Source organism: Chelonia mydas, chromosome 2 (assembly GCF_015237465.2).
Source record: "Chelonia mydas isolate rCheMyd1 chromosome 2, rCheMyd1.pri.v2, whole genome shotgun sequence".
Taxonomy (NCBI): Eukaryota; Metazoa; Chordata; order Testudines; family Cheloniidae; genus Chelonia; species Chelonia mydas.
Genome location: NC_057850.1, coordinates 248,870,374 through 248,896,711, shown reverse-complemented (window position 1 = coordinate 248,896,711; position 26,338 = coordinate 248,870,374). Strand labels below are relative to the sequence as shown.

Sequence of the window (26,338 nt, the reverse complement as noted above, 5' to 3'; positions counted from 1 at the left end):
TCATCTTTCCAAGGAGGTGGCAGTGATGGGGGGTCAGGTACTCCTTTGTTCTTCGTTCCGTTTTGTTTAACGGGGTGTGTCTTGGGTACCTGACCCTTCAGTGTCAAAATAGCTTTATCTGGCTTGAGTGAAGCTCCCTCACTTCTTGATTGTAGTCCTCTGAGTTCCCTTCTTTGTCCCATTCTTGGTTTGCTTTTGTGTCATTAAGACGGACTAGGGCTTAAGGAGCATGAACTATCAAATCAGGTCAGCTTCTCCATTGGAAGGCTGTCTTTGTTCGGAATCACTTATGCTCTTAGGTGTCTAAATATTTACCTCCTTGGAGACTTGGCCATGAAGGTGTAGAAACTTGGAATCCTAGCTGCTCCTTAGTGAGGAAGAGAGAGAGAGCTCTCTGAGGGAGGCTCAAACTGGAGATTTGCTGATCCCTCCCAAAAATAAATAATTTTTCGGATTGAAGTACTTGGTAGAAGCCTTTACAATACAATGTATTGATACAGGCATGGTTAGAGTCATATCCTTGTGGTATTCTTAGCTGATAACAAAGGGAACCTCTCCATGTCCGCTTATATAAAACATACCATGATGCATGTATGTGCTGTGACTTCTGAAATCTGCAGAGTTTTTCAAGAAATATGCCTTGTGAATATTAAATTCAGAGGGGGGGGGGGAGGGGATAGCTCAGTGGTTTGAGCATTGGCCTGCTAAACCCAGGGTTGTGAGTTCAATCCTTGAAGGGGCCATTTAGGAATCTGGGGCAAAAATTGGGGATTGGCCCTGCTTTGAGCAGGGGGTTGGACTAGATGACCTCCTGAGGTCCCTTCCAACCCTGATATTCTATGATTCTAAAGTAGGACTTATGGATCTTCCATGGTTGATGGGAGAACTCAAAATCTTTATCATTCCCAAGAAATGTATTGCTTGATGTGCCATTTCCCCCTTTTTCCTTTTTTGGGACTTTTAGGCTCTTCTTGGTCTTACTTATGGTGCCAGTGCAAATCAAATGAAGCGCAGGCTCAGCCATGGAAGCATATTCAATTTCCAGATATCTGGCAGAGACGTTGGCTCCAAAGCTTATCTTGGTTATGATGAGGTCAGCAGTGCTGGGGAAAATGAAATCCAGCGTGGGTCACTGTTGGTTGCACGGACTGGAAGACAACTGAGTGTGCAAAGTCAAATGAGCCATAGTTCTTATCCTGCTTCTCCAAACTACATGCAGAATGGCAAGTGCAACAGCACAGATGGTTACAATGGCGTGGTTTCATTAATGGGAGGAGGAAGCACCAGGGCATACAGTCTAGAACCACCTGCTCCTGAAGGGTTATTGCTCCCCCCAGTTATGGAAAACCCTAGAATAGGTGATTTGGTAAGAAAAGTGCAATTTTAAAAACATGTACTTCATATTATGTTTTCCTCCAGAAGCATAAGGTTTTCTGTGGTTTCTTTACGTACTTTAACATATTGAACATCCACAAAAACACAGTAGGGCAGGACCTATTGAGGAAAATCTGCTCTCTGCTATGCTATTTTAAATCTGGAGTAACTCCAGTGGAGTTGAGAACAGAATCTGAACCAGTGTGAGCATCGTGGATCAAATTCATCACTTGAATAAGAAGATAGAACTTCACTGATGTAAATGGATCTGCATTTGCTTACTCCAGCAGAAAAAGTGGCCACATGAGTTTAACACAGTTCTGATGCTACTGACAAGTGTTGTAAAAGTGGTCGAAGTATTTCCATTCTAAACTGCCTTTTTCACCTGTTTGGAACTTTTGCAAACTTACTTTTCAGGAACCTGAAAGTTTCTAGGTCTGGTCTCTTCCAAGTGGTGAAAAATTTGAGCAAAATGAGTTCAGCTATATTTTAATATGAAAAATAATTTTTGTGATCTTTTTTGAGCAGCTCTTGTGCTGAAACGGTTTGCAATAGAAAGATATAACTTGGCATGAAAATGCTCCTTAGTGAAAATAAGTGATCCTTGGTATCCCCATGGAAATCCACTTTTGTTTGGAGAATTTATGATGGTTTGAAAATTGTAGTCTGCCTGTAATATAACCATTTTTAATAATCTCTCAGTGTACTAAAGCAAAGAGCTGCACTGTACATGGATGTGTGTTAGATTTTAGATCCTTTGAAAAAGTTTTATGTGGGATTTCAGAAATTTTGGAGAGTGTGTGAAAATTTTCCCAGTGGGGATGAGATGAATAGGCAGGACATAGGGAAAAGCAATAAAACAGGCTGAGGAGAGCTGGCGCTGTAAAAAGAAAATCATATATGCACAATGGGAGATCTGCAACCTGTTGATCCTTCTGTAGGATAAAAGAGTTGAGAAGATAGGGAGTGGGAAAAATGTGCAAAATGTTAGGACTTATGGGTGGTCATTGCATTTATCTAGCCCTGGTTGAAAGCATACAAACCCATTAAATTTTTATATAAATTCCAACCCAAATCCATGAAGAGAGGGAAGGAGAGGGAGGTCATGATAGCAAAATTAATAGAATATTATAGCACAGACTATCTGCTTGGGCACATGTGTGCAACATGCCAGGTGTTTCATGATGTGCAGAAACACTACAGATAAATTCAGGATAGGAAATTCAGAAGGCTCAATGAAAGAGGAATTGTAGCAAGGCAGAATCTCTTTAACCAAATTGATATTTGTGCAGAAGACTTAATGCAAATACCCTGGGAACTAGAATGGCCACAATGGATTAGGGCCTTCATTTTACATCTCATTCTAAATGGCTATTTCCTGCAGAAGAGACTCATTTATTCACTGCATGTCTTCATTCATATTAACCTCCACAACTACCCCATCTGCCTGATACTTCACTTTGTTTTGTGGTATTTTATTAACCATGTTTACTTCTTTAAGCAGAGCCCTTTATGTGATGAGGCGAGCAAGATGTATTTGGCCCCTCGTCTGTCAGTGGATTATTTTAATGAGCCACTTCAAAGACAAAGGGCAGCAAGTGCAGTCAGTGTCATTACCAGTGTCCTGGAGGGTAAGTCATTTCTCATCATTTTTTAATTCAAACCTAAGCATATGTTGATGTGAAAGATCAGAATGTCATCAAAATGTCAAGAGTAAAAAATTTAAAGTTGCTAATAGAGCCTTTGTAGATGCTATAGTTAGGAAATTCCAGAATTAATGTTGCCGATGCAGCCTTAATTTGGCTACCTTGTGAATATGTGTTATAAAACAGTCTTTAATTACATGATCAGACTTTTTATTCTACAGGACTCTCACCTCATTCAGTGCACAGGATGGACAGGGAATGAGCTAGGAGTAGCAGAAGGAGAAAGGACGTTCTCTTGTGTTTAAGGCACTGGACCTGGATACAAGAGAGCTGAGTTCTATTTCTTGACTTTGCCATAGACTGTGATATTGGGAAAGACTATCACAGGCACATGCCCAAGGGAGCCAAATAAAGATTGCACAAGCAAAATTAATTCTGTCATTTCCAGACTTTTCAGTACTTGTCTTTGCCATCTTAAAATTCCTTTAATTTAGTTTTTATACATAATTATAGATGGGTCTGCTAGTGTCACCTATTATTAAGGTTACCTGACACATCTCATCATAAGATTCAGAGTAGCAGCCGTGTTAGTCTGTATCCGCAAAAAGAAAAGGAGGCCTTGTGGCACCTTAGAGACTAACAAATTTATTACAGCATAAGCTTTCGTGGGCTACAGCCCACTTCATCGGATGCATAGAATGGAACATATAATAGGAAGATATATATATATATATATACACATACAGAGAAGGTGGAAATTGCCATATAAACTGTAAGAGGCTAATTAATTAAGATGAGCTATTATCAGCAGGAGAAAAAATCTCATTATAAGATTCTGTTCCAGCTGCTTATAACTTTGCCAAACATTAATCTTTTGGGCTGAAATCCTATATGCTGGGTGTCTACCTCAGACTGATCAATTTTGGAAAATTTTAGCTGTAACAGTTTAGCCATTTCTGAAAAAAATGGTTAGGGAAAAAACCTTTTGTTTTGCCCATGTTAAAAAATTCTGGAGACCTTTTATTTGAGAAGCTCTAGTGCCCTCCATTCATTGAACAGAGATTTGAAATGGGCAGGGGATATGTAGGCTATATGAAAAAAACAGGTGTGGGGATAAGAGGTGGCCTGGATTTTAGGAGTAATTTCCAACTGACTGGGCTGAGTACATTTGTAACAATTTTGTACCCATTCTTTGTTAGTTGTCATACTGTAGCATTAGCAAGAGCTTGAAATATAGTGGCTCTCCCCCACTACATGAGGCATTCTATTCCCTCCATTGTTCTACCAGTCTTTTAAATCACTTTTTGATAGGTTATCAGAAATAGTAAATAAATAACATTAAGAAAAGCATTGGGAGGGGTGAAAATTTGAAGCAGTACCTGCAAAGCAACTGTCATGACCTGTCCTTCCCTGGCATACTTTGTTCAACATCAGCATCTCTAGGTTGCTAGTATGGCCTTTCACCCAGGGGTGCTGGAACAGTTTGTATAGTGGGTGTGCTAAGAGCCATTCAACCAAACTATAAACTCTAGTTCCTGCACCTATGCTTTTATCTCTCTAATCTTCCTCTCAGACATTTGCCTGTAAATATCAGGTGATCCCTCTATTTCAGGGGACCTGCAGGTCTCTTCAGAATCCCCCAGTTGACTACACCTCCAACTTTTGGATTTGAAAAACCACTAAACTTTTATTTCACCAGACTAAACATAACAAACATAACAATAGCTTTCAGAACCATCCTGCTTCTTACTCCACTAGGGGAAACCTATTCTTATAGGAGTCTGGCTGTGTGCTTCCTTGCCTGACCACAGTCTAGCTCTATGACCCCACTGTGATCCTGCTCCTTCTGACCCCAGTAACCAAATGAACATCCTTCAAATTCAACCCCCCGAAGTTCCAAATGGTGAAACTTCCATCCAGGAGCCAAGCTTCTATGTCTACAACAGCATATGTGCTTTTTGGCCTTTGTCCCATCTGTAAAATGTGGATAATAATACCTCCTCATCTTGCAAAAATCAATTGTTTGTGAAGCACTCAGATACTATAATGATGAGAGCCATAGACATGCCCACAAGCAATTTAATAATTTTGTCTTCCTAGCAGGGTTTGAATGTGTGCAGTAAACAAGGAATGGGGCCACACTTTGATCAATGAGGAGAAAACAAAATATTGAATAGCTGCTTATTAGGTGAGAACCATCCATCCTGTGCACTGAATGAGGCACGGGTGCTATGGGAAAAAAGGGTGTAATCATAGAATTAAAAACTATGCATATGTTCAAAGGGGCCAAATTAAAGTTTCACAGATAACTTTAATTCTGGCATTTCCTAACTTTTGCTTCACTTTGCAAACTTTAATAATGCTTTTTAAATATAGGGTTTTGTTGGTTATTGTTTTTGTTTGTTTTGTTGGTGTGTGTAATCTCTATAATAAAATCCCAAGAATGTCATTCTGTTGTTACTCTGAAGCCTAGAATATCTATACAGTCAGTGTGAGCATGGCTGAGCACCCTTTTTTGTTCAGAATATCACCAGGTTGAATCATCACTGGGTTTTGCAGTCTCTTTCTGTAAACTTTTAAAGTTTTCAGTCATTTTGACTTTATGAATTATACCCATGCTGTGTTTCGTGACAGTAAGGCATGTATCTATGCCATGCCAAGAGTCCTAGACCATTGTGATATCAGAGGTAATTCAGAAAATCACCCTTACTTTACAGCTAGTTTACATTCAACAATTTCATTGGTGTTATGAGGGAGACTGCATAGATGGCGGATTACTTGGCCCAGCTACCAAACCTGTGTGCGTAACTAGCACCCACACAAATCCACAAAACTCTTCCAGCACAGTACAACAGACACAGAGATGAACAGAACCACCCACCCAGCACACACAACAACCCCAAACGTGATTCTGAAGCCTAGAATGTCTGTGGAGTCAGTGTGGAACACAGTGTGGAAAAATGGAAACAGCTACAAGCCTAGTTGAGAGCTTTTTTTGTTTGGAATATCACCAGGCTCAATCATCGCTTGGATTTGCAGTCTGTCACTGTCTAGTTTTTAAGTTCTCAGCCATTTTCGTCTTTTTTTACATACACTATTTTACGAATTACACCTATGCAACAGCACAGACTGTCAGCTACTACTATAAATAGTTTACAAGTATCCAGAATGATCAGTTGCTGCAGAGGTAATACACTCACTGCCCAGTCTTCCCCAAAATAATGTAAATTACATGGTTTTAGTCAAATAAATTCTATACACCAGATGGAAGAATCACACCACTTTTTTCATCACTCTCAGTTTTTTCATCACTCACTCATCATTCTCACCAATGAATTTTCAGTTCCCTTGAAAATAGCTGTTAACCTTACGTACAGTTTCCACCAGCATTGTCCAGATCCACTGACAATTTTGAGCCTAAAAAATGTTACCTATGTGTATGTACTGAGTTTTGCCTCTAGTGAGATTTGGCTTTATGTGAATCTAAAACTTTCCTAAGATTCAGGTGTGATATCAGGTGAAGTGGATCTAATCAAAATTTAAGTGTAGTACAGGCGTTTCACTTCAGCATTAATCAATCTCAGAGCTATTTATTGCATGCAGCATGGTCATTGGTAATGTTGCACACAAGATTTATAACATGTAAGTGGGGAGAAAGCACAAAAGTAGTTTTAAGTTTTATATTCCTTGGTGCATCTGGAGCAAGGTTTTACCCCAGTCATATTTTTAAGGGTGTTGACAGTAGGAGTGTATGTCTCACGAATAAAGGCCTGATCCAATGCCTGCTGAAGTTCAGTGGGTTTTGAATGAGACCTTATCTGAAGTGAACGAATTAAAATACTAATTCGCCGGTCTAGGAAGTGTATTTAAAATGATTGCAGAGTGAGGGAGTGCCTCTGTAGAAAATGAGTGATATGATTTCAGAAAGTATCAAGAAGAGTTCCCTGATCACTTGTGAAGTGATGGAATTTGGGGGGTTTTTCCTGTGCTTTCATTAGTTTCAGTTCTTCTTTTGCCACTTGGCTCACCACTGATTACCTGGTTATTGCTTTGTTTTTTGTTTGTCATTAAGAACTTGAAGAATCACAACAGAAATACCCTCCATGCTTGAAAGATTTTGCCCTAAAGTATCTTGTATGGGACTGTTGTCCGCTATGGTTGAGAATCAAGAACAAAGTGACAATTTTAGTAATGGATCCATTTACTGACCTTGCTATCACTGTTTGCATTGTGATGAATACTATCTTCATGGCATTAGAGCACCATAACATGACAAACACATTTAAATTCATGCTTCGCGTAGGCAACATGGTAAGTGAATTGTCACATTCTATATCAAGAATGAATTTATGGATATTTCTACCCAGAATACAAAGAATGCTGATAAGAAAGAAAGCTTTCTTTCTTTCTTTCTTTCTTTCTGTTAACTTCAGGGATATGGGGTTCCCAGATGTTACTTTTGGTTTTCAGACATTCTAAACATCCATTAGAATGCAGCAGAAAAGCTTAGAGTTTTTATTGACAATGCATTATATGAATACATGATAAAAGTAGGATCTGCTGTTCAGATTTCATTGACCTATCTATAGCTATGCTACTATATTTAAAGGAAGGTAGTCTAAAGAGTACCCTTTTGGCTGACATGACTTACTGTTTCTTTGTCACAGGTCTTTACTGGCATTTTTACTGCAGAAATGATCTTGAAAATCATTGCTCTAGATCCTTATTACTATTTTCAGCAGCGCTGGAATATTTTTGACAGCTTAATTGTCACCCTCAGCTTAATTGAATTGGGTTTACCCAGAACTAAAGGCAGAAAAGGAGGAGGAACCCTATCAGTTTTACGTTCTTTCAGACTGGTAATGTCTCATACTGATTCAATCTCATAAAACCTTTTGCATGAATATAATAGAGGATGTCAGTGCCCCCCATTCAGTGCAAGGAAAATTAATTTGTAAACCCTCAGTACTAGAAATGGGAAAGACATTTTGCCAGATTTCAAACCCATTTGGATTTGACTGAAACTAATACAGCATTAGTATTTCAACTTGGAGATGGTTAAAAACATATGGAGTGAATGAGGTAGAAAACCCCCCCAACATTAATATACGGTGAAAGCTGGAGCAGAGAATGAACAGATGAAAAGCAAAAGCAGAGAAACTGAGAAAGAAGAAGCAGAGCTGGAGATGGAGAAAAATTGTAATAAAATATGCATAATTTATATTATATAATCGCTTGGCACATCTACTAGCCTGAGTTTTAGAGAGGTGGCTGGTTTATCTATCCATATAATATATATCAGTCTTTTTTTTAGCTAGAAACTTTGTCATCAATAGGACTATTCACATGTTCAAAATTAAGCAGGTTATGTGCCCTGTATAGTATAGTGATGGATGGCATAAAAAACTCAAGATAGATACGTGGCCTGATTTGTAGAGGTGCTGAACACCCATAACTCCTAATAACTTGGAGTTGTGGGTCTAAAATTTAGACCATCTGCATATAAAAGTTTGATTATTGTAAATGCAAATCAAGTACAAATTAGGTTAATCAGGAAGGTTATTAAAGTTTTGTTTCTAGGAGACATGGAAATATCGGAAGAATGAAATCTGCCAATGTGCTGTCCCCCAAGATTATTTCGTGAGAAATTCAAATTGCAAGTTGGTAATTTATGTTTATGGAAGTGTGCAAAGACAACAACCAGGATTGGGGCCTCATTGGACTGGACTCTCTATAAAGATAGATAAGAAACAGTCATTACCCTGCAGGGCCTGTGAGCAAAAAGACACAAACAGATAAAGAGCAGGGGATAGTGATATAACACATGTGCAAATCAGTATGTCTATATTGCATTGATCATATATAGACTTTAACTATCCTACATTTCAGAGTGTTTGAATAGTTTAAAATATATGTATAATGTTTTTAACCATTTTTAAAAAATGCAATGTGAGGAATATCTAATCTTCTGTTATCTAATGCTATGTTTTATTTTTTACACAGCTGAGGGTCTTCAAGCTGGCAAAGTCCTGGCCAACTTTAAATACCCTCATTAAAATCATTGGTAACTCAGTGGGTGCCCTGGGTAACCTCACCCTGGTTCTGGCAATCATAGTCTTTATTTTCGCCGTGGTAGGAATGCAACTTTTTGGGAAAAACTATGGTGAAAATTGCCATAAAATAAGTGAGGATTGCAAGCCACGTTGGCATTTTATGGATTTTTTCCACTCATTCCTTATTATATTCCGAATTCTGTGTGGAGAATGGATTGAGACCATGTGGGGTTGTATGGTGGTAGCTGAGCAAACACTATGCCTTCTAGTCTTCTTGCTCGTCATGGTGATAGGAAACCTAGTGGTGAGTTTCCAGCTATTTTTCTATTCTTATTGCATATATAGTATACAATATACTGACTTGTCTTTTTATCACTCAATGGTAAGTCCCTCAAAGATGTTGATAAAGAGGCCACACTATGTTGTGCTCTAGAAAATCCCGTTTGTCTTTCACCTTTAGAACTCCTATTAATATTTAAACTAAGACACTTTCAGTAGTGTAGCAATGAACTCTTTCACATGATAGTGTTCATTCCGGAGAGGAATAATTTTCTAACAGGAAAAAAAATACTGGCAATAATTTATTTTCTTATCAGGAGTTTGGTATAAATTATCACTAAGTGTATGATTATCAAAACTTGTGTCTGCACCGCGTTCTTTGCAATCAGCCCCTGGACCCATATGTAGCCACACTGAAATCAGAATTCTGTCAGTACGTAACTCAATGCAGGCTCGTAGTTCAGGTCTCTTTAGATGCCGGACATGGGCTCTACTTCTCCTCTCTTTTACACTAGGCTAAATCAGGAGTAACTACATGGAAATCAGTGTAATTACACTACTGTATAAGTAGCGTATATAAAAGGAAATGCTGGCCCATTAACTCTGAGATGACATTTTCATTGCCAACTTGCTTTCTGCATATTAGTGGAATTTAAAAAAAGGCAAACAAACAAATATTAAGATCAGTTGGAGTTAAGGTTAAAAGCACATAAAAGTAGCTTAAGGGTACCAAACATTACAGGGATGTTGTAATTATCCCTAAAACAACCATTGCAAACCCAGGACATTCAGAGTTAATAAAAAACATCAGCTTGTGATGTTTACATGGCACAGCCCCCTCCCAGTCTCATATTTCAAAACACAATGCAAAATTAAATATATACAGTGAAAGACTCATGGGGTACAAGATCCAATTCTTCTCTTGCTTACACCAGTATAAATCCGGAGTATCTGAATCGGAGTTAACAGAGTTACACAGTGCAAATGATAAGAGTCTCAGGACCAAAGATTCTCCTTATATGTGTTATTTTAAATTTGTAGGTTGGAGCTGGCAGTGATCTCTTATAGTAAGAAGCTTAGTGCAATAAAACGAAAAAATTTAAAGCTGTCAAAACCTTTGTGTGGCAGGAGAAGGGGTAGCCCTCTAGGGATAACTGTCTTGTCCAATACGAAGCATCGTAAATGATCATGGACTCCTAGCGCCTTGATCTTGTGACAAAAGAGCTGAACAGTCCGCATACAGTGAGGTAGTTGGCCAATGGGACTACCACCCTAGGAGACTAGCTGCCAGTAGCTGGCCTGAACCTGCCAACCTCTTTGAGAGAGGGTTTTTACCTGAATCCTGTTGCTCTTCCTCTGCTGCTGGGTTTCCTGAATCAAAGTTTCACCCAGAACTGGTACTTTTCAGGGGAGAGTTTGAGGAAAGTCACAGAAGTAGAGTCAGTGAACTTGTCTACAAGAACATTTAGTCTGTTTCAAAGCAGGTTAGATCAAAGCTCACTATGGACCTTTTAGTATGCAGTTACATGGTCCACATGGACATTTAAAGAGCAGCAAGCTAATGTGCGGTAGATTTACACCCCAGCTTATTGTGAACTAACTGTTCGTGTAGACCAGTCCAGTGATACTAAACCAAACTAGTCTTGCAGCATTCCCTGATGAGTGTTCCCTTCTCACTGCACAAAACACAGAACCCTTCCATTGTGTCCCAGGCCTGTCCCCCAGCATACCCTGCTACTCCAAATCCCTATCCCAATGCCGCCACCCTACCCAACACATCTTGTGATTGTGATTTAGTGGTGAGTGAAGGCAAGGAGACAGGAAATTTGGATTCTATTTCTAGCTGAATCACTGATTCACACTGTATCTTGCCCAATGTCACCTAATCTCTCTCTCCCTCAGTTTCCCTTACTGTAAAATGGGAGTGCTATTTACTGTCCCTACAGCTCACTGGGATGTTGGAAGATGAATTAATGTTTCTCAAGAGCTTTGAGATCCTGAGATGAAAGGTGCTATAGAAGGGCACTACTATAATGAACAGGCTGGTGTGTATTTACTGAATGAAATCAAGAACTCATCATCTGTGTGTCTTTGGTCCCTTACTGATTACAGAGATTCAGTTTTAACTTCAGTGGCATCTGTCACTGTAGAGTAAGAAGATCTGAGTAATCATTGGAGTCGCTGTGAAATTTTAAGTTGGCATGGTTTTCAGTCTGCAAAATTTAAAAAAATCAGGCCCTATATACATATCACATTTAGCTTATGAAAGCTTAGCTGGGAATTCACTAACATCATAAACTAATCACTCTTTGTCCCTTCCTAGTCAATAGCATCTCACCTTCCACAACCTCTTACCTTTGCAGAGAAGGTTCCCTGCAGAGATGTCAGAATCAGGTGGACACGGTTCCCTAAGAAATTCTCTTCTAGTCCTTTCGGCTTCTGACCTGACCTTGGCGAAATTTCTCAATCTGGTCTTCTAGGGTCCCCATCATCCCATTGCTGAAGACATTTACTGGGGATGCACTGTTGGGGGCAGTTCCCTTTGGGGTCAAACTCTCATACAGTTTCACTAGGTAACCATCAGATCTAGCAGTGGAAAGGTGGTTCCTTCCCTCACTCCCACATGTTGAATGTCTCCTGATCCTCTATTTTGTTCCTGCCTTCTTACTGGTTTTACAAGTGATGTTTCACAGGAGCATGTTGTTAGATTTTTGGGTTCTATTTTTAGCTCTCCCGCTATCTCATTGTGTGGACTTAACAAAGTCACTCCATCTCTGTCCCTCCCCATCTGTAAACAAACCCAAACAGTTTCCCACCTGTAAAATGAGGATAACAACGTTCCTTTGGCCCACAAGATGAGTGTCTGGTTATGAAAAAATCCATATTTGTCTAAATGGGATGACAAAGGTATAGATGCACCAGTCCATTACCCCTTCACTCTAAGCCCCGCACACATATTCCTAGGACATGAGGCCAAAGAAGAAAATGTTTGTGGGAACGTCTTCAAATACTAGCAGCACCAGATCTGCACCAGGATTTTAATGCAAAACATTCTGCCAGAGCTGTAATTCAAGGCTTACCAAATGACTTTAAAGGAATTTTACTTCTTTGTTCTCTCAATTTGCTCAGACTTCTCTAAAACCTGACCCAAAGCCCACTGAAATCAATGGAAAGACGTGTTGAATTCAGTGAGCTTTTAGTCAGACCTTCATAAATGAAAGTCCCTTTTCTTTCAACACCTTTTTTCAAGAATCCCAGTTAAAATAATCTCCCTTCGAACCCATACTGCAACTTCCAGAGCTTGTCTGTATACATTCCATTGATGGTGTGCCCATGCCCCGTGCAGTCAAGTTCAGATTCTTTTGGCCAGCAGTGTCTGTTGAGGACCATGCCTGCACCATGAGTGTCTTTGTGCCTCCAAGTGAAGGGCATAAAGGACAGGGTGATCCCAAAAGCCACTCAGTTCCTTCTTTCCACCCCTGGCTCAGAGACAGAACCCTGCAATGTCTGAGTCTTTTCATTCACTTTGTGGCCGTATCATTCTTTGTAAATAATTAGACATTACCTTAATGATTAGAAATAAGATCAGAATAGTGTTTCCATTTTTCCTCTCTCACCTTCCCTGCTACAACAGCCTTATAGCATTAGGATTCTGTATTGGCGAAGGAATTGAGGGGCAGTTGGGGTCGCTCCACACTTTATGCCCTCATTTGGAGGCATGAGAACACTCAGAGCACAGGTGTGACCCCCAATGGACACTGCAGGCCAAAAGAATCTAGACTTGAGTGCAAAGGGCATGTGCACACCACCTGTGGAATGTATATAGACAGCTCATCTCAAAGAACCACAGTTACTTTAAGGTAAGTACCCATTTCATCCCTCTTTTATCTTAAAATGAATATAAAAATAGGTTTTCTTCCCAAATTTCTGACCCCTCCTTTGGAAAAGCCTGGAGGAAAAACACCATGATTCTATAACTGCTGATTCAACCACCTCCACCACTGTATTTGAAGCAATATATTCAACATCTAACTGGATATACACTTTATAGTTCCACCTGCAATCAAATTGACTCTTCCTAAGGGAAGCCAGTCCTAGAATATTCTTCATTACAATGCTACAAAATTGATAGACACACTGAGCCTGATTCTGATCTCATATCCATGCAAATCAGAAGCAGCTCCACTCAGGTCTGGTGTAATTACACCCCGGTAAAACTGTTATGAGACTAGTATCAGACCTTCATTATCCTGTACAAGGCCCAGACTGTGTCCTTACCCTAAAATCCAGGCTGATAGTTCTATTGCACAAATCTCTCCAACACTGTTTTAACAATATTGTCCTGTTAAAGGAACAGCACCCCCATAATTAGTGTATCTGTAATTTTATGTAATTGTCTCCTCCTTGTGGGATTGATGGAGTACTGTGATACACCAATTTTTTTTATTAATTTTTTTTGTGTTTCAGTTAAATTGTGTGATCTTTATACATATCCCTGTATTGGCAATAAGATCGTCATTTTATGCTACGCAAAATCTACTTTTTTTTTCTTTTTTTTGAGGGTCATGGAAACATATACCTTTGTGAGAGCCAAATATGCTGCATGAAAAATAATTTGCTAAATAATCATTTCATTTTGTCTTGTTAAGGTTGGTGCATTAAGAACAAATTGTTTAGAAACTGGCTAATCTTCAAGCCGTTATTTACATTTCAAAATTATATTGCCATGATTTTCTGTTTATTCCAATTATTTTCAGGTTCTCAACCTGTTCATTGCATTACTGCTGAACTCCTTCAGTGCTGACAACCTCCAAGCACCCGAAGATGATGGAGAGATGAACAATCTTAAAATTGCATTTGCTCGGATCCACAGGGGACTTCACCTGGTGAAACACGCAACATGGGATTACTGTTGTGGACAGTGCCGGCATCCAAAGAAAGCTGCCAAAAAGAAAAATAAATTGGCTACCAAGAACACATGTGTGGAGGCTGGAAAAGAAGGGCAAAATTGTAAAGAAAATCACAGTAACAATGGAACTGAGAAAACTGGGGACAAATGCTCAGTTAGCATTCTTGAAGATTTTATCACCAACCCCAAAATGTTTGTCTGTGTCCCTATTGCTGAGGCAGATTCTGATAGTGAGGATTATGTAGAAGATGATGATAAGCCAACCACATTCTCAAAAACTGAGTACAGTAAACAGGTAAGAAGCACGTACAGGGAGAATATGTTTGATACTAATGGGATTTTTAATTTAGCAGACAAAGGCAAAGCATGATCCAGCTGCAGGAAGTTTAAGTTTAAAAAGTTCCATCTGGAAATAAGGTTTAGATTTTTTAAAGTTAGGGTGATCAACCATTAGAAGAACCATTACCAAGGATTAGGTAAATTCTCCATCACATGGAGTCTTTAAATCAAGGTTGGATGTCTTTGTGAAATACTGGTTTCAGAGTAACAGCCGTGTTAGTCTGTATTCGCAAAAAGAAAAGGAGTACTTGTGGCACCTTAGAGAGTAACCAATTTATTTGAGCATGAGCTTTCGTGAGCTACAGCTCACTTCATCGGATGCATAGTGTGGAAATTGCAGAATATCATTATTATATACACAGACACCATGAAACAATACCTCCTCCCACCCCACTCTCCTGCTGGTAATAGCTTATCTAAAGTGATCATCAAGATGGGCCATTTCCAGCACAAATCCAGGTTTTCTCACCCTCCGCCCCCCCACAGACAAACTCACTCTCTTGCTGGTAATAGCCCATCCAAAGTGACCACTCTTTTCGCAATGTGTATGGTAATCAGGGTGGGCCATTTCCTGCAGAAATCCAGGTTCTCTCACTCCCTCACCCCCCTCCAAAAACCACACACACAAACTCACTCTCCTGCTGGTAATAGCCTATCCAAAGTGACCACTCTCCTTACAACATGCATGAAAATCAAGGTGGGCCATTTCCAGCACAAATCCCTGGATTTGCAGTGCTTGTGTTGCCCGTGGGCGGTGGAGTTGGTGAGCTGACCCACAGCAGGGACTGACAAGGCTTTCTCTTCCTAAGGGCATGTGGTAGCGAAGTGCCTCAGAATTCTGGGTACCTATGGGAACGTCACAGGAGTCATGACTAACTATGAATCTAAAATCTCCCCTTCAGGTCCTGAGTTCTTCACTTTGTTCTGATTAAAAGATTCCCATTGATTTCAGTGGGCTTTGGATCAGGCCTTAATTTATTTTAGGTAACCAAGGCAAACTTTTCCCACTTTGTATCTCTCTGTAAAGATCAAGACTATAAGTGAGTAGTTCAAGGTGCTTGGTGTTCCATTTAGAGTGTTCTACTTTGAAATTAAGTGTGCCATCCCTCTGGCACAAAAAAGAAAAGAGAAAATAAAATAAACCCATCTAAGATTATCTTCAGCAGGAAAACCACCTGAGACAGAGGGGAGAGCAATGTAAAAGCCCAGAAACTTGGAGTAAAGGATCTGAGGTTTTCTCTGAAGACTTAAGTGAGTTTAACATATGTAAACAAAGGAAGGATGAATCATCACAGGGACAAAAAGAGGTAACCCCATGTTCTTACCTAACCTGAAATCACCAACATTGACCAATCTCTGTATGTTCTGTTTCTGTTTTTTGGAATCTAATAAAGATAATGACTCAAAAATAATGTTGTACAATAAATTTTATCTTTATTATTCTATTTTGTGTTTAAAGCACAAGAGCTCTCTTTCTTCGAGTATTGGGAAGGCCTCAGATATCTTAGCCATGCAGGTGTTCATCATAGTTCCATTTTGGATTAATACTTGCATCATGACATGACTGATAAATTTACTTGCCTCAGTTATATTTAGCTTGAAGTATTCTGTGTCATTGGTTCAGGGTGGAAGAGTTGGATCTCTATGAATGGAAATGGGAAAATGCTGTATTTATAAATATTAATTAAAAACTTTATTAGGAAGAGAAACTGGGTTCTGAGTTGCCTTTGATTCAGAAAGATTACCAAAAAATGAGCATTGTCTACTTGACATCTGAATTAGCAAAAATGTTTTGTCCCAGAAAATGGTTTCAGGGACCATTCTGGTGTGTCCAGTCTTTTTTCTGTATAATTTCAAAACACATTAAATGAATTTTGTATATGTAATCTTAAAAACAATTTTCCAAGCTGAATATATAAGGGTTATACTCCTCTAGTCAGGGAGTGGACACATACAACGTTGTCTATATGTCCAATCAAAACAGCTCAGATTTCAAATACAAAATATTTTAAATGAATTGCTCACAAAAAGTAAAAAATAAAATCCCATGATTATTTACACAAGTCTTTGGAGAATAATTTTAATAAGGAACATATTCAAGAAAATCACAAATTGTTCATCAGCAATTTGGAAACAGAAAAAGTGGCAGAATTCACTGAATAAATAATTTGTTATGAATTATTCACACATCTCTAGTGGTGTGAAGTGTGAAATATGCTGGAATACAAGGAAGTCTAAGCCAGTGGAGAATACATTATGTTTTATGTGATTACATGTTCTAATTCGTGTAAATTATTGAGAGCATTTTACCGTACTTTCATTCTGAACAGAAATTTGTAGAGCTCTACCAAACAGGACTCTGAATAAACTATATATTCATTTCTCTGTCTGTCTCTCTCTCACTCTCTTTTTCCCCAGGTTGGGTGCTCTGGTTTTAATTGTTTTCAGCTCTAACTAGTGAAATGTTTTAAAGCCTGTCTGTGTTTGAGAACTATATACACTTAATTCAAGAAAAGTTGGAATCATTCCCATATGCAAGTTTTATTACAGTGATTAATCTGGTGCCTTTAAATCTAGCTTTGGCTTTAAATTGATGTGGAGATATTTCAGGGGAGAAAGTCCATTCCACCAGAATGTTGCCAATTTAGCTATTTTGTCACTAGATTTAGAGACTTTTTGGTTTCCCTAGTGAGAAAATAAGTGTCAAAGTGACCAGTGACAAATTGAGTGACTTTCACTGCCAATTACAGTGACATTCAGAGAAAGAAGTCACCAATATGTATAGTCACAAAATCATTCACAAGCAGCTCAATAGTGTTAATAAAATCCATTCTATGCTCTTCTTACTACATTCTGTTGTATACCAAGTCAATGTCATTACGTCTCAATTGAGCATGTCCACAGAAGGAATCACATTCCAGGGCTTCTTGGGCTGAGATCACAATAATCTGCAGGTGAGGAAAAGAAATTTGTGGAGGCTAATTAAATACTTTGCTAAAGCCTGGTGCACTTTAGAGACAGCAGCACATTAGCCAGGGCTTGTTTTTACCCAAATGTGTTCTTTCTCGCTGTTCCATAGTAGGTAGCACACCCTATGATGCAGGGAAAGATGGCTAATGAAGCGGGCTGGGCAGGGGAGGCAAGTTAGCCAGTGAGGAGAGCCGCACGGATGGAAGGTGGGGTGGGATAAGACAGGGCCATGTGCCCCAATGGGGTGGGGAGGGGAGGCACCGTGCCTCCAGGGATGAAGACCTTACTACAGGATCAAAGATGGAGCTAGCTTGACTTTGTTTCTCCTTTACTCCTTCCCCTGGCTTAGCCTGAGGTTACCTGCCCAGCTGTTTTCAGAAATGAAACCCTAGAAACAGGGGGAAGGGGTCCGGCTAGCAGATTTTTGGTTTTAAATCTACTTTCTTGGCTCCCTGCAGTGCCAAGCTCAGGTGAGAGGAATGCCCTCTTCCCCCTGGTTTTGGGTTCTCCCTTTTACTAACCAGTCAGCTCAAGTCCAGGCTGGCAAGAAAGGCGACGCTCAGCTGAAATTAACCAACCCCAGCCAACCTGGGCTGCAGTGTACAGAGCACCCTTACCAATGAGCAGAGGGCTGCAGTTTCCTTCCCAACGAGCAGAGGGCACCCTCCTGATGATGACAGTGTACTGTTGTAGTTGCTTCTGGTGTGCAACAGAATGTAGTAAGAAGAGCATTCAGTTTATTTTAAAGCACAGTGACCACTCTAAACAAAAAAATGATACATTGTCTTCTCTTGTGTAGCACCTGGATTACATCAGCTGTTCTGAAGGCAGCACAGTGGATCTGACAAATCCTGAGGAGCTTCTGAAACAGATCCCTGAGCTGGCTGAAGACTTAAAAGAACCTGATAACTGTTTCCCAGAAGGTAAGGATCTGCTAATTTCACTATGACTAGGAAGTGAGACAAACAATCCAAAGGTTTCAGAGTAACAGCCGTGTCAGTCTGTATTCACAAAAAGAAAAGGAGTACTTGTGGCACCTTAGAGACTAACTAATTTATTTGAGCATAAGCTTTCGTGAGCTACAGCTCACTTCATCGGATGCATACTGTGGAAAATACAGAAGATGTTCTTATACATACAAACCATGAAAAAATGGGTATTTACCACTACAAAAGGTTTTCTCTCCCCCCACCCCACTCTCCTGTTGGTAATAGCTTATCTAAAGTGATCACTCTCCTTACAATGTGTATGATAATCAAGGTGGGCCATTTCCAGCACAAATCCAGGGTTTAACAAGAACGTCTGAGGATACAACCGCATTTGCTCCAACCCCTCAGACAGAGACAAACACCTACAAGATCTCTATCAAGCATTCTTACAACTACAGTACCCACCTGTGGAAGTGAAGAAACAGATTGATAGAGCCAGAAGAGTTCCCAGAAGTCACCTACTACAGGACAGGCCGAACAAAGAAAATAACAGAACGCCACTAGCCGTCACCTTCAGCCCCCAACTAAAACCCCTCCAATGCATTATTAAGGATCTACAACCTATCCTGAAGGATGACCCAACACTCTCACAAATCTTGGGAGACAGGCCAGTCCTTGCCTACAGACAGCCCCCCAACCTGAAGCAAATACTCACCAGCAACCACATACCACACAACAGAACCACTAACCCAGGAACCTATCCTTGCAACAAAGCCCGTTGCCAACTGTGCCCACATATCTATTCAGGGGACACCATCACAGGGCCTAATAACATCAGCCACACTATCAGAGGCTCGTTCACCTGCACATCCACCAATGTGATATATGCCATCATGTGCCAGCAATGCCCCTCTGCCATGTACATTGGTCAAACTGGACAGTCTCTACGTAAAAGAATAAATGGACACAAATCAGATGTCAAGAATTATAACATTCATAAACCAGTCGGAGAACACTTCAGTCTCTCTGGTCACACGATTACAGACATGAAAGTTGCGATATTACAACAGAAAAACTTCAAAACCAGACTCCAGCGAGAGACTGTTGAATTGAAATTCATTTGCAAATTTGATACAATTAACTTAGGCTTGAATAGAGACTGGGAGTGGCTAAGTCATTATGCAAGGTAACCTATTTCCCCCTGTTTTTTCCTACCCGCCCCCCTCCCGGTTCCTCAGACGTTCTTGTTAAACCCTGGATTTGTGCTGGAAATGGCCCACCTTGATTATCATACACATTGTAAGGCGAGTGATCACTTTAGATAAGCTGTTACCAACAGGAGAGTGGGTTTGTGTGTGTGAAAAAAGAGGAGGGGGAGGAGAAAACCTGGATTTGTGCTGGAAATGGCCCACCTTGATTATCATACACATTGTAAGGAGAGTGATCACTTTAGATAAGCTATTACCAGCAGGAGAGTGGGGTGGGGGGAGAGAAAACCTTTTGTAATGGTAAACACCCATTTTTTCATGGTTTGTATGTATAAGAACATCTTCTGTATTTTCCACAGTATGCATCCGATGAAGTGAGCTGTAGCTCACGAAAGCTTATGCTCAAATAAATTGGTTAGTCTCTAAGGTGCCACAAGTAAACAATCCAAAGTAGCCTCTTCTCCTAGTTAATGTTGAGACACTCAGGCACTCAACACCAAGGCACTCTGTCTACTTGCAGAGAATTTAATAACAATATAATTACTGAGTAGTTGCATAGAACTTTTCATCCATAGATCTCTATAATAGTCAAACACACATGAAACAGGCGGAGAGAACTTGTTAGTATTCAGCTGAATTTCTGTAGGATGGTAAGTCCAGAAGCCCAATTTAAATTGCTGCACAGCTTTACAAGTTTACTTCATGCCAATATTTGTACTCAGTGCTTATTTTAATTTTCACAGCTGGCTCCTTCTAGCCAAAACTAAGAATACTGTGGTTTTCACTAGAGAAAAATTTAAATTTATTAACATTTCATCCAACCCCTACTTTATATCAGTTATTTCTCAGAGCAAACAGTAGTCTCCCTGAACTGTCTGTAGTAGAAGTAACAGGGTAAAACATGTCATCAAGGTCAATTCACAGTTAGATTAATTTCCACCTGGGTTATGATTCCTTATGATTATAAAAGACCAATGTTCCTGGAGAACTAACTGATTTTAGAAAGCTGGACAGTATTCAGATTCCTTTCCCACAATGCTACTCCCGTCAGCTGACATGCTCTTTCCTCCTACCAGCTGGCTCACAAGACATAAAGTCTCCTCCCTTCTGCCCCTCCACTAGCCATTGGCTGTTGCAGTTTGAGTCTAGTGTTCAACTGGCCACGCTTCTTCTAAGTTTTCCTTTTATCTCTTGTACCCATCCACCTTGTGACCTCAGTTATCTGTGGCAGATCTGCATCTGCCATCCAGCTTCTTCCTTCTCTTACTAACCCTGCCTGACTGCCTCTTCCCCACTGTTCCTCACTGCCCCAGCTATCTCTCTCCTGATTCTGTCCTGCTCCCCATTCCTGCTACCTCTTTCATTATAACAACCCTCTAGATTCCCACAGGCCCTCCTTACCATAATCTCTCCTGCCATCTACTTCTCCACACTTTTCCTTACCTTCACTGTTCAGGGCCCTTTCTATCATTCCACCTAGTCTCTCCCCCTGCAGCCCACCTATATTTCCTTCCCAATTACTTCCGATTCCCCGACTCTTCCATTTCTGAATTTTGAGCAAAAATTCAGAATGAGGCAGGTTCATTGTATTTGCTAGTACTAAATTACTGTGGCTTTTAACAAAGGCTCCATAAACTAGCCCTGGAGTAGATACAAGTGAAGCAGATAACCATTGTGGTGCCATGCTTGTGTTTTAGGCTGTAAATTACTATATTAATTGTAATATAGTTGAAATAGCTGTAATGGAGACACTTGCTGTAGAATGTGCAAGGGAGATGAGGTTGTATGTGAAAGATGCATAAAAAATGAGGGCTGAAGAAACTGTTGAAGGGACAGTTTTACACTGGAATAACTGAAAACAAGAAAGAAAATACAATATTTAGACAAAGTCAATAGTTTGATGTGCTAGTCTGATATATTTGGAAATGTTCCTACTCCCAATGCTGCTTTAAATGGGAATTGATACGTCCTGTTTGGCTATGAATTGCAAATGTATGGCCAGATCTTTGGCCCTGGTCAGGTTCCTTTATGTCAATCTCTAACAGAGAAGCTGGGGATTTCCCCAGAGTAGAGGAACCCTGTCTGCTGCAGCAGTGACATAGCCAGCTCTGCACCATCTCATCCTGCCCCCATCACCTGGGACAGGTATCAGGAGTAGGAGGAGTGCTTTGCACTCCAGTAATCTCCAGACAGCGGAATAGTGCCTTGGCGGAATAGTGCCTTCGAGGCTATTGCTGCTGGCCTAGATTAAAGCAGCCTGCAGATTAGAACAAATTAGAAACCAGTCTAATTTACATCAAGGTAGAACTGGCCCCTGGCTACCACCAGGACAGCTACCTTTTCTTGCTTATCTAAGGTCCTGTGCTGAGAGTAACTTAGCTGGACCTAAGGATCTGGTTTGTAATAATTTTCTGTTTTCAAGCTGAAATTGATTAGATACAGGGGATACAGCTTCTGTTGAATTAGTTCATGCTATAAATATCATTGCTAAATTCCAATGGAATTACAGGTTTCAGAGTAGCAGCTGTGTTAGTCTGTATTCGCAAAAAGAAAAGGAGTACTTGTGGCACCTTAGAGACTAACAAATTTATTTGAGCATAAGCTTTCGTGAGCTACAGCTCACTTCATCAGATGCATTCAGTGGAAAATACAGTGGGGAGATTTATATACATAAAGAACATGAAACAATGGGTGTTACCATACACACTGTAATGAGAGTGTGTATACATAAATCCACAGCAATCCATCATCAATAATGTTATTACAAGGAATTCCTAAGGAATTGATGTGGTAGACATGAAATCCTACTTGGAATATTAATTTCAATGCCATGGTATATGAGATCACATGGATTAAAAACTTATTGAAGGATCATAAAGTTCACTGATCAGCTTAATAGCTAAGTAAATTCCGCACAAAAAATCCAATGAATATAATGATTATTCATTATTGATTTGTATTCTGGACATGCCAACAGTATGCTAGATACTTTGTACACACAAGGCAGATGTAGATCTTGAGATCTTGCATTGCAAAGTTTACCATCTAAGACCATAAGAACTTATGAATGAGTTTAATTTGATGCAGGGGAGTAGCTCCCTTGAAGCCTACTTACCTGCTTACAGTTAAGAATGTATGAAGGTGTTTGCAGGATTGGGGCCAAAGCAGCATACAAAGGTTGTCAGGAAGAGGGCTAGAGTCAAACTAAGAACTGTTTTATTTATCTATTTTATGCATTCTATTGTTTCATTTTCTTGCAAATATCCTAGAAGATCAGTTTAATGGCAGGAATGTTTGTTGAAACAATGACATTTAAGTGAATATTAGAAAATGTTGGCAGAAATAAAACGTTGAACTCATAAATGTGAGTAATTATACCAGATATTGCGAATGTTTGAAATACTTGCATTCATTTAACCAGGGACCTATTCGCCTTGTGAAGCCAATACAGTTTGAATTTTGAATAGTGAATACTCACAACAGCCTGCTCACAAACAATCTGTAGACCAAGAATTATTGCTGTAAGTGATTCAGCTAGTAGTTTTGAATAGCAAATACGTTTACAAAAACTGAAAGCTGCTTGTGGACAATTCATAAACGGGGGATATTTAAGAGATCAGCTTTGGGTCTGGTGCTATTTAATACCTTCACTAATGATTTTGAAATGAGGAAAAACACCATGTTAACTAAATTTGTATATGTCACTAAACTGGGAAGTGTTGCAAATACCAGTGCTGACAAAGAAATAATAAAAAGGAGATTTAAAACACAGGGGCAAGTAATACAATGAAATTCATCTTAGAAAATACAAGCTGAGATATTTGGGTAAAAATAATCCAAAATAAAGATAACTTTGGAAGCAGTCATTTCAAAAGAGAATAAAGCAAGGTATTGGACAAAAAATGACATTTAACTTGTAATGCAATGCGAGTGTGATCCAAACCCATTGAAGCCAGTGGAAAGTCTCCAATTGTTTCCAGTGGGCTTTGGCTAAGACCCTGTATCAAGCACAATGTGTAATGCACTTTTGGACCTATATATGAGCTGTAACTTGTTATAGATCAGGGAAAGTAATGGCCCCTCTCTTTATGGTGAAACTGTTCTTAGAACACTGCTTTCATTTCTTGTTGACAAACTGGACAGAATTCAAAGGAGAAAAACAAACATGGTTAAAGGTCTGTAGGGATGAGTTTATGAGACAAGATTTTAAAGAGTGTTTATTAACACACTGAAATAAGGTGGTGTTATGTATTTTGCTGTTTACACAACAAAAATAATATGAAGAAACTGCCCTCGCAGTTCAGTCCCAAATAACCACATTTATTAAATACTTATAAATGTGTAAGATCTAGCTACACATATTCCTGCTCTGCTTAGTCCTGGTGGCTCCTCAAAACATAAAACACAGTGAATACCACTACAGGACTCTCAAACTATTTAAAAGTATACTACCCTCTTCCTACGCACTAGAAGTAGGTATGTGGTAATCATCTCAAAGTATTTGAAGTTTGTAAACAATAAGGACTTCCTCAAGGCTATACACACATATCCATGACATGCACACCTAGGACATTATATATGCATGTTATATAATAATTACAAACAAAAAACTATGTTAAAATAACATTATTAAAGTTTCAAAGTGAAGCACTCAAAAGTTAGGACATGCCAGAGCTAAAGTTGTCTGTGCAACCTTAACTTGGCCCCTTTGTGTATATGCATTATAATACATTCTTTAATTACATGATCACATACTATTTTTTCTATAGCACTCCTGCGTCCTTCAGTGCACAGAATGGATGATTCTCACTTGATAAGCAGCTATTCAATATTTTGTTTTCTCTTTGTTGATCAGTGTGTGGTCCCATGCCTTATTTACTGTACACTATTCAAAATCTCCTATGAAGACAGCATTATTAAATTCCTCATGGGCTTTTCTCTGGTGCTTATAACTATAGTACATGAGTGCTTCACAAACAGTAGTTAATGTGTCCCCACAATACCTCTGTAAGGTGAGGGGATGGTATTTTCCCCATCTTACAGATAGGAAACTGAGACTCAGGGAGATTAAGTTCAAAAATATCCACTAATTTTGGATGCCTAATTTGGGACACTTACGACCTGATTTTTCAGAGTATTTAGCACTATATAGCACTTCATATGTTCAAAGCACAGATCACATTAATTTCAGTTACTGGCTGTGTGTGCTCAGCACTTCTGCTCATGAGACCCACAGAGTCTTCAGTTAGGCACCCAGAGAATGAGGAGCATATAATTAGTGACCACCTGTGAAAAGTTTGGTTTAAGTGGCTTGACTAGCATCACATAAGAAGTCTGTGGCAGAGACAGAGGTATAGTCGAATTCCCCAGGCATCATTCACCTGCCTTAACCAGGAGGCCATCCTTTCTCTTCCTGCAGTCCACTGCCTCATGCACTATACAACATTTGGCTTTTGGAATAAATGAGGCAAGGATCCTACAGATAACACTTTTCTTCATTACCACAACCCTTATTCATGCCCAGAGCAGGTCCATCCTTATGCAGTGAATGAGGCAGGGGTCCAGTGGGAAAAAAAAAGTATGTGATTGTGTAATTAAAGACTGTATCGTAGTCCATATGCACAAAGGGCCAAAGTAAGGTTGCAGAGGCTTGTGACAGACACCCAGCAAGGAAAATTTCAGCCCAAATGGTTAAAGTTTGGCAAAATTATAAGGGAACTGAAAACAGGGTTTTATAATGGGACGTGTTCTACCTGCCCCAGCTTAATAATAGGCAGTTCTACCTGCCCCAGCTATAATTAAATAAGTACTAAAAAGTATATGAGTAATGTGCTGAGATTGAAAGAGAACTGATATTCAACCTAACTTTTTCTAAATTGTAAGATCAACTAGACAGTTGACTATTCTTACAAGTTATGTCGTGGAAACCCAGTCAGTTTGTACATTTGAACACAGAATGGATAAATGACTAGAAATTAAAAGGTAGGGAACAATCCTGCTGTCAAAGGGGATGGACTAGATGACCCTACAGATTATCTTTATCTCTAATTTCTAAAATACAATGACTCCTTGTGCCAGTTGTGCTATTCTTCCATCTCTCAATGCTTGTCATGGCGTTGAGATAGCTGGTAAATCTCCAATGCCATAAGGTCCATCCTGTTGTGTTGCCTTTGTTCTGTAAACCCAGCCATCAGCATTCCGAGAGCATTCCCAGTGTTCTTACCAATTTCCAGTGAGCTGGAAGGTAGCTCACTAATGGGTGCAAGATATTCCTAATTGCTTAAAAATAATTTTGTAGTTTACTTTCAAATAATAAAGGACTGAGAAAGAGGAAACAGGAGACAGACAAGTTTGAGGGACTAACGACTTTCCCCTGAACCCAGAAATTTCCATGGCTGCCCTGGGTACTAATGTAACACATGTCCCTCTTTCAGGTTGTGTTCGACATTTCCCTTGCTGTGTGATGAATACCACAAAGTTTCCAGGCAAAACGTGGTGGAACCTGAGGAAAACCTGCTTCAAAGTTGTTGAACATAGCTGGTTTGAAAGCTTTATCATATTCATGATCCTGCTGAGCAGCGGTGCACTGGTAAATTTTTACTTAATCTCATCTCAGGTTGAATTATAATTG

General features: G+C 39.6%; 1 protein-coding gene across 1 annotated transcript in view; it reads left to right on the top strand.

The window, feature by feature from the left end:
- LOC102933556 (sodium channel protein type 5 subunit alpha) overlaps positions 1 to 26,338 on the top strand; it is a 100,698-nt gene that overhangs the window by 37,265 nt on the left and 37,095 nt on the right. Inside the window, exons 12-20 of the mRNA XM_043541609.1 lie at positions 965 to 1,366; positions 2,879 to 3,005; positions 7,093 to 7,331; positions 7,688 to 7,879; positions 9,024 to 9,377; positions 14,110 to 14,556; positions 15,764 to 15,907; positions 18,370 to 18,493; positions 26,142 to 26,296. Coding sequence (XP_043397544.1) covers positions 965 to 1,366; positions 2,879 to 3,005; positions 7,093 to 7,331; positions 7,688 to 7,879; positions 9,024 to 9,377; positions 14,110 to 14,556; positions 15,764 to 15,907; positions 18,370 to 18,493; positions 26,142 to 26,296 — 2,184 coding nt within the window. The remainder of the gene's footprint in view (positions 1 to 964; positions 1,367 to 2,878; positions 3,006 to 7,092; positions 7,332 to 7,687; positions 7,880 to 9,023; positions 9,378 to 14,109; positions 14,557 to 15,763; positions 15,908 to 18,369; positions 18,494 to 26,141; positions 26,297 to 26,338) is intronic.